The sequence below is a fragment of the Carassius gibelio genome, chromosome B17 (assembly GCF_023724105.1).
Source record: "Carassius gibelio isolate Cgi1373 ecotype wild population from Czech Republic chromosome B17, carGib1.2-hapl.c, whole genome shotgun sequence".
Taxonomy (NCBI): Eukaryota; Metazoa; Chordata; class Actinopteri; order Cypriniformes; family Cyprinidae; genus Carassius; species Carassius gibelio.
The window spans coordinates 11,241,976-11,254,956 of record NC_068412.1 but is presented as its reverse complement, the minus strand read 5'-3'; the positions used below and the strand labels follow the sequence as shown (position 1 = coordinate 11,254,956).

The following is a 12,981-nucleotide window of genomic DNA, read 5'->3' as shown; positions in this document are numbered from 1 at the left end:
ACACTTTTTTTCAAGTTGTTATCTCATAATTACAATACAGGGTGAATGTGTTTTCATCTCAAAATTACGGTAATTAGGCTACGACATGGCGCGAGTGCAGCATTACTCGGATTTATAGCTGCGTTCATGCCATGTCGTAGTTACTGTAATTTAGAGATAACAAAAACGTGACATTTTGATCAGAGCTGTAGCACATGAATATGCAGTGGTCAGGTAGTACAGCGGTCATGTGGTCTGTCTCACTAATTCAGATTCATTGCGATTGTCAAATATGTTCATACATCAACAGAATGTGCTTGGATTTTTTATATGTTTTATGTCCGCACACTTCTTTTTTTTTTTTTTGAGACAAATTGAAGGCGTCACTTCAGAACCCTGGAATAATGCGTGGGAAAAATAAAAAAATGTAAAACCTTATGCCCCCCATTTTAATTTAGTTAAACGGTGTTCATTTAACTAAGGGGCACATATTAATAAATTGGGGGAACAAATTAGTTCAATGTGGCCACAATGTAAAGATGAGGGAACTAATTAATAAATTAATTGAATTCAATAAATTGTGGGGCTCTGTACATTATCTCATTTACACATTAGCTTTGAATACGCCTGAAAAAAATGGTTTAGCTTGATTTGTGTTAAAAAAAAAAAAGAAAAAATGAAAAGATTTATATATGTAGCAGCTGTACTTGCATAACTACTGTAGCTGCTACAGGGCATTCGTTTCAAGTGCATAGACTTGCTTTAAAAGTGATTTATAAGGTCTGTTATTAAACAGAGTCCATTGAAATTTCAGGACGTTTATTTTCAGTAAACCTGAGTGAACTCAACCATACTAGATGACATATAGTTCACCCAATATGAAAACATGGCAAACATGAGAGTTTAACGGATAGTTCACCCAAAAATGTAATTCCTGTCATCATTTACTCACTCTCAAGTTATTTCAGACCTATATTAATTTATTTCTTAAAAATAAATAAAAGTAGTCATTGCCATGGAAGTCAATGGCTGCTGTCAACTGTTTGGTTAAAACATTTTTAAAAATATAATTTTTTTGTGTCCAACAGAAGAAAGAAACTCATTCAGGTTTGGAACAACTTGAAAGTGAGTAAATGATGACAGAATTTTCATTTTTGTGTGCGGCTGTCCCTTTAAAATGTCTTATGTTTGTCATTTTTTCATATTGGGTTAAAAACTGCTTTAATTGCATCTTTTTTGCACACTATACAAGTGACAAGTGCACTATAAACACAGCAAGTCATGTTGACTTGGAATGACATGAGATTAAGGAGTTAGGAAAGGTACAGTTTTCATGGTTGTCCACGGCATAACGGGAAAATAACTCATACGCTGATTTTGTAACTCAATCAGGGCGCTTGCTTAAATTCACATTTACATTTTTATGGGTGGCCCTGCCATCACAGGATCCCCTTGATGAAACTATGATATCTTATTCTGTGGACACACACAAGTTTTTTTTTTTTCATATATTTTACACTTTAATAGTATACAAAAAGACATAGGGGTGACGTTAACACAAATATGGACGTAAACCAGTGCAATCAAAGATTGTATACAGCAGCAAAACCACCAAATGAAATAATAAAACAGTGTTTGTAGCTTCAACTGACAGTTTGGAATTTTAAAACACAATAAAATAACGTTTTGCCAAAGAAATGAAAACCTGATGTTGCGAATTTTGTTTTTGAACTATGTTTCGTCTAACTTTGATAACATATGAGGGTCCTCCGTCGGAGGCCCATCTGTAACATATAAATTCGCAATGATGCTTGCAATTGATTTCAAGCAGGGTTCCTTCCGCCTAAACTGTATTGCGTTTCAACCATCTAAAGCATCCTGTTATTAGTTACCCTCTCGGTGGACTGCTTCGGTAAATTCATAATCAATAAATTGTGTTTTAACACGCACAAATACACAAAACAAATACCTAAAGGACGCACTACAGGTTGGCAAACAGTTTGGCACAACTTTTAAAGGCAGAACAATATATATATTTTTTCAAAGATCACAGATAAATAATGACTGCATTCCGACTAAGTCACATAATAAAACTCCTATCTAAAGGCTGACTTGCACATATGCAGAATGTTTTATTTTATACAACACTTTATATAGTACATCTAGGCACACACCTACATCAGAAGATTGCATTCATATTTGTAGCAAATGTTGGAACATAATCAAAGTTTCAAAATTGCCCTCTGAGAGTATTTCGAACGTTCTCGTCAAAGCTTAAACAATAACAATAAATTCCCGACGACACTGCATATTCCTTTCTTTGAAACACAGAGCAAGCATTATGATATTTAAAATCTGATTTCAAAACGCAAATATATATGATTGCACTCACTATAACAAAAGCGACACTTCTTCCAGTGTAAGTGAGACCTCACTGTTCATATTAGCCATTTAAAAGAATCCCTTATACAGAATTACGAGCATTTTAGAAAAGTAATAAACAGTGAATGAATCATTTCATCTAATGACCCTCATAAATGTCAAAGAATCTTAATATTCCACACCAAAACTCACTTTAAGCTGTTGCTCAATGGATTTATCTAATTTAACATTCAAATGTTAGCAGTCATTAACAAAACTTTTTTTTTCTTTTTTTAAATAGTGGTAATTATTTCTTATTTGAAACCAAACTAACGAAGAACAAATCACAAGTATAACACAATTACATACTTATAATAATTAGGTTAATGTAATTATTGAACCTGAATTCCTTCTGATTCAAGTACAGTAAGTCAAACTCTCTTCCTCACGAGCATAAAGCATGTCTTCTTCCTAACACACCATGGAAGCCATTTCTGTCACATAAGAAAGAAAAAATATGCTTTTGTTAATCATAATTATAACATTAAAAGCCAAAATAAATAAAGTCATAATTATGAGATAATTCAAAATAATTCAAAAAGCTGAAATTTTGAGAAAAAAATTCAAACATTTGTCAGTAATATCTTTTTCTCATAATTTTGGCTGTCATAACTGTAACATTTATCTCTTAATTATGACAATATTTCAATTTAGACTTTGTCAGTTTCAAGTCACATAACAAGGATTTTTATCTCATACTTTCGACTTGTGATTTTATATTTATCACTTAGTATGTCATAATTTTGACCATTTTATCTCAGTTTTAACTTTTTGTAATTATTTTGACTTTTATCTCTTAACTATGATTTGGTATGTTCATTTTGTTATAATTCAGATTTTTTTCAATCTTTTATGACTTAGAACTTTTTATGTCATAGTTGTGTTTAATGTCCGATTTTTTTGTGCTTTTTTGCCTTTATAATTTTTATGCTTTTATGACAATTATGCTTTTTTATCTCAGTTTTGACTTGTCATAATTATAATATATTATAATTTCAAATTTTGACAATTGTGAATTCAATCTTTTTTATCTTTATCTTTTGTGACTTAGTATGTCATACTTCCAAATTTTATGACAAACTTTTGAATCTTCTTATGTAACAGTTATAATTTTTATGTTAGAATAATTTTTTATGCTTTTATGGCATGATTTAATGACAAGATTTTTTTATCTCAGTGTTGAATTGTCAATTATAACTCATAATTTAAACTTTTTTTCTAACCTCATAGTTTCAACTTTTTGTCATAATTATGACTATAATTATGTTATAATTTTGTAAAATAGTTATAATTTTGACTATTTATTGCATAGTTTTGACTTTTTATCTTATAATTATGACTTAGTATGTCATCATTTAAAATTTTGATGTCATAATTACGAATTACCAAAGCTTTTTTTTTTTATGTGGCTGAGATGGGTTTCCATACAACGATTATGCTTTCCACACTCCATAAAGATTTTATGACCTGTGCTAATCTTTGACATTTGACCTTTGTGGTGTCAAAGTAAATTCCAGCCATTTGTTCACAAGCGTTGCTACCACGTTCCTCTCTCAACAGTCCCTGAGCACTGGTTTCATTTATTTTACACGAGTACACTCAATAACTGAACTCAATAAAGCTTTTGAAGTAACGTTTACAGAGACGTGTGCACTCAAAGATGGCTGGCTAAGCTGGTTTATGGATGTACGGAACATACATCCGTATTCCATTAAAGTCCGTTTATGCGCTCCAAAAATACAGAGAGATACATGTGCGATATTCCAAACTAAGAGGCAATACCGAAGCGCTGAAACAACGGCCACAACGACAGGCTAAACTTAACACAGTAGCGGAAATCCCAGACAAACAGCGAGCTCTACGAGACGTCCCTGATATATGGTGGTTCGGATGCGTGTGAAGCAGCAGATTGATGTTCAGAAGACTACAAGGAGCGACGGAGCAGGCATCACTCGAGTCGGTCAGAATAAATGTCACATGCAGAGCAAACACAAGCCATCTCCATCTATCCAGTAGAGCCACTCCATGCATTAAAACACAAAAAAATCATCACCAGTTTTACAAAAAAGCTTCCTGTGTGGGGAACATCTGGAAAAATAGCTACAGCATAGATCCATTTGAGTGACGTCATGAAGATGCACAGTGCGTTCGTTTCAGAGAGTAGTAATCACAAAGTCATAAAGGTTTTTTAAGAAAGCACAAACAAGCCATTCTCATGGGTAATTTGATAACAATGGATTTATACAGATCGACATAGAGCTAGATTTATATATATATTTATATTTATATACTTTCTAATAAATACAACTTGCTCTATGCAAGGTGTGATGAAGAGTTTGTTTCACACAGTGAAACCCAGTTGGGGAAGAGCATGCATTTGTCTATGTTCGAATGCCAGAGAGCTTTTAATGCCGCTGGTTGTTTCCTGGGGCTTAGAATGAAGGGGTGAAGTGCCTTTTCCCAGAATGCTTCAGCGATGACACTGGACAAAACACAAATTTAAGGTTAGGGGGTCATAACGGCTCCAAAGTACATTGCACTTTAAAGGCAGGACTAGACAATGTACTCATTTATACTTACATGAAATATTCTATATTCTTTTACTCTGACTCAGCTAGAAGAAAGAAAAAAGGCCTCAATCAAACCGAGAAACTACGGTCAACTAATGACTACATGCTATAAGCTGGTGACTGTGGAAGTTTAATATCTTTAAATAATTAGGGATGCACCGATATTACATGTTGTAATTCTGAGAGAACAGAAGTAAAGGAATAAGTAAGAAATAAGGGTAAAATGGCAAGAAGAGCCTTTGGTACTCACCCTTCTCTCTTCCATTTCGCATGTTACACTCTTCTTCCTCCAAACCGTCATCCACTGCAAAATTTACAAACAATCAAATGACCACTCAAATCACAAAGTGGGTACTTAAAGGAGAGAAGTGAGTGTACAAGAGTACCTGAGTGAAGTTCTTTCACAAGTGACGACATAGTGTTTGTGATGGAGTCTGCAGCCACTAAAAGATCATTACGGAGATTTCTTGGTACACCTGGATGAAAGAAGAGCAAAAACAAGATCCAGAGCTATAATATATCAATCCAAAATTAATTTAGCGACTTAAATTTCAGTCTGTTCCTCACTCAGAGCTATCAAATGGCATTAGATGTCTAAGACCAGGGGTGTCAGGCCGGAGCCCTGCAGAGTTTAGATTCAACCCTAATTAAAACACACCTGGTCCAATGAATCAAGTTCTTCAGGCTTATTTGAAAAATACATGTTATGTGTGTAGGAGCAGGGCTGGAACAAAACTCTGCAGAGCTCCGGCCCTCCAGGAATTGAGTTTGGTACCCCTGTCTTAGAATATTGTAGATAACAGTTGTATAGACTACATTTATGGTATTTTGTAGTACTAAAAGCCCCTGTCCTTTTTATGGAAAAGATTGGTTTGGACATTCTTCCCCTAAACATATTCTAATCCTCTTGTAAACTTGTTATGAATATCTTCTAAAACTGTTCTAAATATCTTCTAATCCTCTTGTAAACTTGTTATGAATATCTTGTAATCATCTTCTAAAACTATTCTAAACATCTTCTAATGCTATTCTAAACATGTTCTACACATCTAGTATACATCTTCGAAACATTTTCAAAACATCTTTTAATCATATTGTAAACACTTTCTAATCATGTCCTAAACATTTTCTATACATCTTCTAACCATTTTAAAAACATTCTGAAGATCTTTTAATCATCTTCTAAACATCTACTAAACATCTAAAACTTTTCTAATCTCCTTCTAAACATCTTCCAAACATCTTCTAAACATGTTCCAAACTTCTTCTAATCATCTTCTAAACATCTTCCAAACATCTTCTAAACATGTTCCAAACTTCTTCTAATCATCTTCTAAACATCTTCCAAACATCTTCTAAACATTTTCCAAACTTCTTCTAATCATCTTCTAAACATCTTCCAAACATCTTCTAAACATTTTCTAATCTTCTTCTAATCATCTTCTAAACATCTTCCAAACATCTTCTAAACATTTTCTAATCTTCTTCTAATCATCTTCTAAACATCTTCCAAACATCTTCTAAACATTTTCTAATCTTCTTCTAATCATCTTCTAAACATCTTCCAAACATCTTCTAAACATTTTCTAATCTTCTTCTAATCATCTTCTAAACATCTTCCAAACATCTTCCAAACATCTTCTAAACATTTTCTAATCTTCTTCTAATCATCTTCTAAACATCTTCCAAACATCTTCTAAACATCTTCCAAACTTCTTCTAATCATCTTCTAAACATCTTCCAAACATCTTCTAAACATTTTCTAATCTTCTTCTAATCATCTTCTAAACATCTTCCAAACATCTTCTAAACATTTTCCAAACTTCTTCTAATCATCTTCTAAACATCTTCCAAACATCTTCTAAACATTTTCTAATCTTCTTCTAATCATCTTCTAAACATCTTCTAAACATTTTCTAATCTTCTTCTAATCATCTTCTAAACATCTTCCAAACGTCTTCTAATCATATTCTAATCATCTTCTAAACATCTTCCAAACATGTTCTACACATTTTCTATAAATCTTCTAACCATTTTTTAAAAAAGTTCTAAAGATAATTTATTCATCTTCTAAGCATCTTCTAAACATCCTCTAATCATCTTCTAAATGTCTTCAAAACGTCTTCAAAACATTTTATGTGGATGATAATGTCAATGCAAAGTTTGACACTTCTGACCCTGAGAGAAGGCATCCAGCACGTCATCTCCGACCCCTGCCAGGCAGTCCTGGGGCGTGTGTGTGGGGGTCGAGCCGGCTGAGGTGGAGCGGATGGGCATAGGCATGGTGCAGCTGGCACTGTGGCTGGGAGATGAGTGGGGCGAACTCCCCGTCTGCAGGAGGGAGATGAGGAAGGAGAACGCACAAATGACACTAGATTTATAACAACCTGAACCTCCATTGGTCCCTCGCTCCCTGAAGCTAGTACTGCAAACATGCCGATACATATCTGCTCTGTTTCTTTAGGTTGTAGTGCATACATCTTTGGCCTGAGAGCTCACTGAGCATCATGCAAGTGCCATTAGAGGAGCAAAAGGAGGGTAGAAAAGAGCCGCACTGTCCCACAGATTGATGCTGGGCCCAGGGCCTGTGGCCCACTGCCAGACAGCAGATGGCTGGCCAGACTGCAGTCACATTAGACGTGAGGTGCTTAGCCCTGATGAAAGGAGAGCAGGTCTCTGATATTTGGCAGGGACACATGCGGCTCGTGGTCCCTCCCTGGGTCACAGGAACAAAGCAGTGGGACTTGACTGGAAATGGGAGCTTCATGTCCTCGTTATGAGGAGCAGACGTGACAGAGATCACCCACAGAGACAGTCTGCAATAAGCTCACGAGATATACTCATGCTTTATTCTTATTAAGCAACTTTCCCCTATCAGCCATTTTTAATATCAATTCTGTAAACATTTCCTTACCATTACATCATTTCAAGCCTAAATGACTTTCTATCTTTTGTGGAACACAATGGTCTGATGCTCCAAAAATGACAAAAAAAATATAAATGCACCTCTATTAAAATATATTAAGATACAGATAATAATTTTCAGTTCACAGCCAATGACTAACAAAGCAATTGTGTCTATATAAATAAAAAAAATAAAGCAAATATTGTGAATGTAGTCATTACAGTATTATAATGTACACGGACTTAAAATTGTACATTCTTTTTTTAGATTTGCTAAAAATTGCATTACAAGATCAAATACAATCAAATATCTGTAAATAATTCTGAGTAAATATTTTGTCTATTTAATTAAAAAAAGTACACACATATATATGTATGTATATATATATAATATGTGCAAAGTTAAGATCAATTATAATGAACTTAAATTATTAATATTTCTTAGGATTTGCTGTGAGTGTTATATGATGGTAAAGTCATTATAACATTCACACATGATAATTAAAACAATTAAGATCCAGTGTGAGTGCTATATGATGGCAGTCAAATGAGTCATGAACTGATTTCAAGTATATTTATAGCATTTTCATTGTTTCAAGAGCTCGGTTGGAAAAAAATCCCATTCATTTTCATTGCATGGAAAAGAGCAGCCTGAACAATCTTTACAATATCTCATTATAAGTTCCACAGAAGAAAGTAAGTTAAAGTGAGTAAATAATGACAGAAGGTTTTATTTTTGTTGGCAAAATTTTTCGTCGTTATGCAACCTGTTAATCTTTCACCTATCACTTTTTGGAAAATGCCTGTTTAGCCATACACAACACATATGTGAGTTCAGACTTCTGCAGCTGTGACCCCGCATGTTTACTCTAGGACTGCAGAACTGTGTAAGAACACTTACTGCCTGTTTCTGCTCTTCATCCTGTCAGCCAGAAGATGAGAGATGACAGTGAGAGAAAGCAGACACGTCAGAGAGACCGCGGTGGGGAAGAGAAAGGTGCAGAAAAAAAGAGAGCAAACAAATGAAGTTTTCATACATGCCGAGGCCCAGGGAAATAAAGAGCCAAATTGTTGTCCAACAAGTTTTGTACCTTCAGCAGCCTCATGAGACCTTCCAGCTGGACCATCAGTTCCCTCCTGCTCTCCTGAAGGGCCGACATGCGCCTCTCCAACTCGTCTTTTCTGTGCCTGAACCAAATGACAAACAAAATGAATAAGTGAATCACCATATGAATCATAAAAATCAATGACTGCCAAATATACACAACTTAAAGGGCACATATGATGGAAAACAGGATTGTCTTTGCTCTTTAGAAATAAAAAGCTCCTTGTACTATGTTCATAATGCAAAGCTTCCTCCATAACCCACTCATACAATTTATAAAAACTAAGTGGCAAAAACGGCTCATGTTATAATGGCACTAACTTCAGAACCAAGATATTCACATATTTTGTTCTTAAAGATACAGTACCAAAAACAAAGCTTTAACGGGTTTGAATGATGACGGCTAATGGTAAAATTGAAAACTAGATTATGAAATCCTGATTAACATTAAAAAATCATGACAAAAGTGTAGAATATGACCCCTTTCATATACATTTTCAAATACAGTCGTACTGCTCAGACTGCACATAATGTGACTAAATCTCCATGAAACTAAAACAAAGATGTCACAAAACACAACATAATGGAAATGTGCTCATTCACTCATCTAATGAGACCAACATATCATTAAGAAAGCTAATTTGGCTCCTACATGCCCTCTGGTGCCTATAAAAGGTACTCCGTCTACATGACTTGAACAATGACTACAGGGAGTGAGATCCCACCCAGTCCATTTAAAACCTGTTCTGCTCCTAATAACCTCAAACGGTGTGAAACACTAATTTAGCACTGAACGCTTCCTCTTTACAACTCTGAACTCTAATACTACATGCATTCTGTTGTTTCGTGTGTGTGTGTGTGTGTGTGTGTGTGTACCGCAGCAGTCGTAGCTCTGCCAGTAGAGTGGGGTTCTGCTGGGCTTTCTCTGGAGTGGGTTGAGAAGCCTGTTCATGTTCCAGACGCAGACGCTGAATTTCCTGCAGTATCTCCCTTAATGCACCACACACAGAAACCAAAATGAACCTCACTGGCACCTACTGAAAGCACTCAACAGTCTCATTAATCACTCTTGACTTTAACAATAATATTAATAATTACAATAATAATAATTATTATTATTAATAAAACATTAAATGTTTTAATTAACAATATACTATACAACTATACATAATAATTATAATAGACATTATTACTATAGTTGTTATATCATTTAATTGATAATAACAGTAAAGTATTTAATTTAAAAATGTAATGTTTTTATCGGTTGAGTAATTAAATACATTATTATAATTATCAATATCATCTTCATTATATACATTGGTTAAATGTAATTAATTCTCATTTTATTGTTCGAATATTCAAGTATATTAAAATATTAGTAATTATTATTATATGATTTCATTAACTGTATTTAATAAGTGTTAATTGTAAATAAGATTTAAATATTTAAAGTATTTTTAGTTTGAATAATTGAATGTATAACCATTATTATTATTATTACTATTTCTGTATAATATAGTTAACTCTTAATCATATTTAAATATTTAATTTAAATTATGTTTTTATCGGTTTAATAATTAAATATATTATTATTATTATTATCATTATCATCTTCATTATATAATTTGGTTAAATGTAATTCATGATGATTTTATTGTTCGAATATTCAAGTATGTTAAAATATTAATAATAATTATTACATGATTTCATTAACTGTAATTGATAAGTGTCAACTGTAAATAATATTTAAATACTGAAATTATTTTTGTTTGAATAATTGAATGTATAACTATTATTATTATTATTACTGCTATTTCTGTATAATATAACTCTTAATAATATTAAAATATTTAATTTAAATCATTAATGTTTTTATCGGTTGAATAAGTAAATATATTACATGATTACAGCATTTCAATTATCGTTATTCTTTTACGGGACAGTAAATATGAATACATAATGACTTATTTTCATTTAGCTTGAAGAAATGTTTTTACCTGTTTTTATTCTCTAGTTCTGCGATGAGCTGCCTCTGTTGCTTATTAGCATCAAAGTTGAAACTCAGATCAGATGGAGGGCATTGCTAAAAGACAAAATAATTAGCATCGCTGATAATGCTCAAAACTAATTATAAAGATGCCAATAAATGAACAGATATAAAAATATGGCGCATAAAGCCAGATGTACACAAATGAATATTACTAAACATGCTATTGATTTTCAATACATTCCACAGAGTAAAAAAGTGTCCTCTGAAAACGTCACCAACAAGGTGTTTTTTCCTTGCATTGTACAGTACAGGAGTGTGTGTGTGAAGTGAGTCTCACAGTGGAGTTGCTGGCCTCTGCTGCCAGACGAGCAGCGTAGCGCGCGATCAGACGATGCTCTTCATCCAGTCTGCTGGGACTCTCAAGGGTGCTACGGTCCAGACGGAGAGACAGAATGAGAAGAAATACAAACAGCAGGAAGAAGAGAGACACGAGAGGGATGGAGCGTGATGTGTGTTCCAGAAATCAACATGATTAATGAAACATCTGAGATGATAGATGAGCATCAGGAAACAGGTCTGGGGAAGATACTCTAAAACGTGGATGCTCAAGATAGAAGACATACACTCATACTCCTAGCTCAAAGCATATTAAGTACAGCCATGATACATCATTTCATTTATTTTAATACTATTACACTTTAAATAATATAATATAACATAACATAATTAGCTACTCTGACATCATGGCTTCCAAAGCTATAAACTATTCATAATCTACAGTTTATGATATACATTTTAATATTAAAATAATATTATATTTTATCAATCATATTTTCATCTCATCTTATCTAATATTTTTTATTCAAATTTGTAGTGAATCTTGAGTTAATAGTTTGTAACGGTTTATTTAATTTTTACAGACATTTTTACAGGTTTTACAGACATTTGTTATATAATATAATATAATATAAAATAATAAATATAATATAATATATGTTGCGATATTGTTATTTTGAGTAAATATTTTCATTGTTCATTAAATTACAGCAATTTTATATATTTATATAGACAAAATCAAGATATATAATATATTTTTTAATAAAAAATTTTTTTAACAATTTTGGAGTAAATATTGTTATAATGTAATATAGTATTATATAATATAGACTTTCTAAATTGTTCAAGTGAATTTTAAATAAATATTGTGTAAATAATTTTTACTAACAATTTTATATACATTTATTGTAGACAAAGTAAAAAAATATTTAGCTGGATATATGATTATTATATTTTCTTCCACATTTTTGTGTCAAATTTTGAGTAATGTTTTTAATATAATTATAAATAAAAATAAAATCATATTTTTAGCATTTTTATTTTCTAATGTTTACATTTATCCAAAGCAACTAACAGTGCATTCAGGCTATACATTTTTTTTTTTTTTTTACCAATATGCACGTTCCCTGGGAATTGAACCCACAACCTTTTGCGCTGCCAACACAATGCTCTACCACTGAGCCAGAGGAATTTCCTCAACTTCCTGAAAGGAACTGAAAGATAATTTCAGCAATTTTATATAGATACATTTTTTATAATTACATTCGATTATTTGTAATACATGAGTATTAGCGTTTTCATCCATCTAAGATCCTCAGAGCAGGTCCCTTGTGTCTGAAGGGATGCAGAGCAGTGAATGCATAGGCTCTGGTAGTGTGCTGGCTCTTATGTTATAGGGTTTGGCATATGGCTGGAGCAGATGACGGAGCATATGTTTTTCTTCCTCATTAAGTTCTCTACAATTAGGAGTGAATTACGTGCGCATATGTGTGAATGTGTATACATTCTGCGAGTTAGACACCACACAAAAACACACATTTATCAACTTGCATACGCCGCATTCATCAATCAAATGTAACACAAATATTACATCAGTCTGATAATACAATAGGATAATAAACGAGTTGCTGTGTCAGTGTCTGAGGCCCTGCGCCGTGACCTCCCTGAACTCTCAC

General features: G+C 33.1%; 1 protein-coding gene across 3 annotated transcripts in view; it reads right to left on the bottom strand.

Annotated features, from left to right (window-relative positions):
* Nucleotides 1-781: 781 nt before the first annotated feature.
* LOC127976612 (dystrobrevin beta) overlaps nt 782-12,981 on the bottom strand; it is a 38,899-nt gene continuing 26,699 nt past the window's right edge. For all 3 annotated transcript variants that reach the window (XM_052581168.1, XM_052581167.1, XM_052581169.1), the window contains 10 exons: nt 11,307-11,397; nt 10,977-11,062; nt 9,856-9,969; nt 8,966-9,062; nt 8,776-8,796; nt 7,148-7,301; nt 5,357-5,446; nt 5,221-5,274; nt 4,981-5,014; nt 782-4,882 (listed from right to left, as the gene is read on the bottom strand). In XM_052581168.1, coding sequence (XP_052437128.1) covers nt 5,001-5,014; nt 5,221-5,274; nt 5,357-5,446; nt 7,148-7,301; nt 8,776-8,796; nt 8,966-9,062; nt 9,856-9,969; nt 10,977-11,062; nt 11,307-11,397 — 721 coding nt within the window. In that variant the 3' untranslated portion in view covers nt 782-4,882; nt 4,981-5,000. The remainder of the gene's footprint in view (nt 4,883-4,980; nt 5,015-5,220; nt 5,275-5,356; nt 5,447-7,147; nt 7,302-8,775; nt 8,797-8,965; nt 9,063-9,855; nt 9,970-10,976; nt 11,063-11,306; nt 11,398-12,981) is intronic.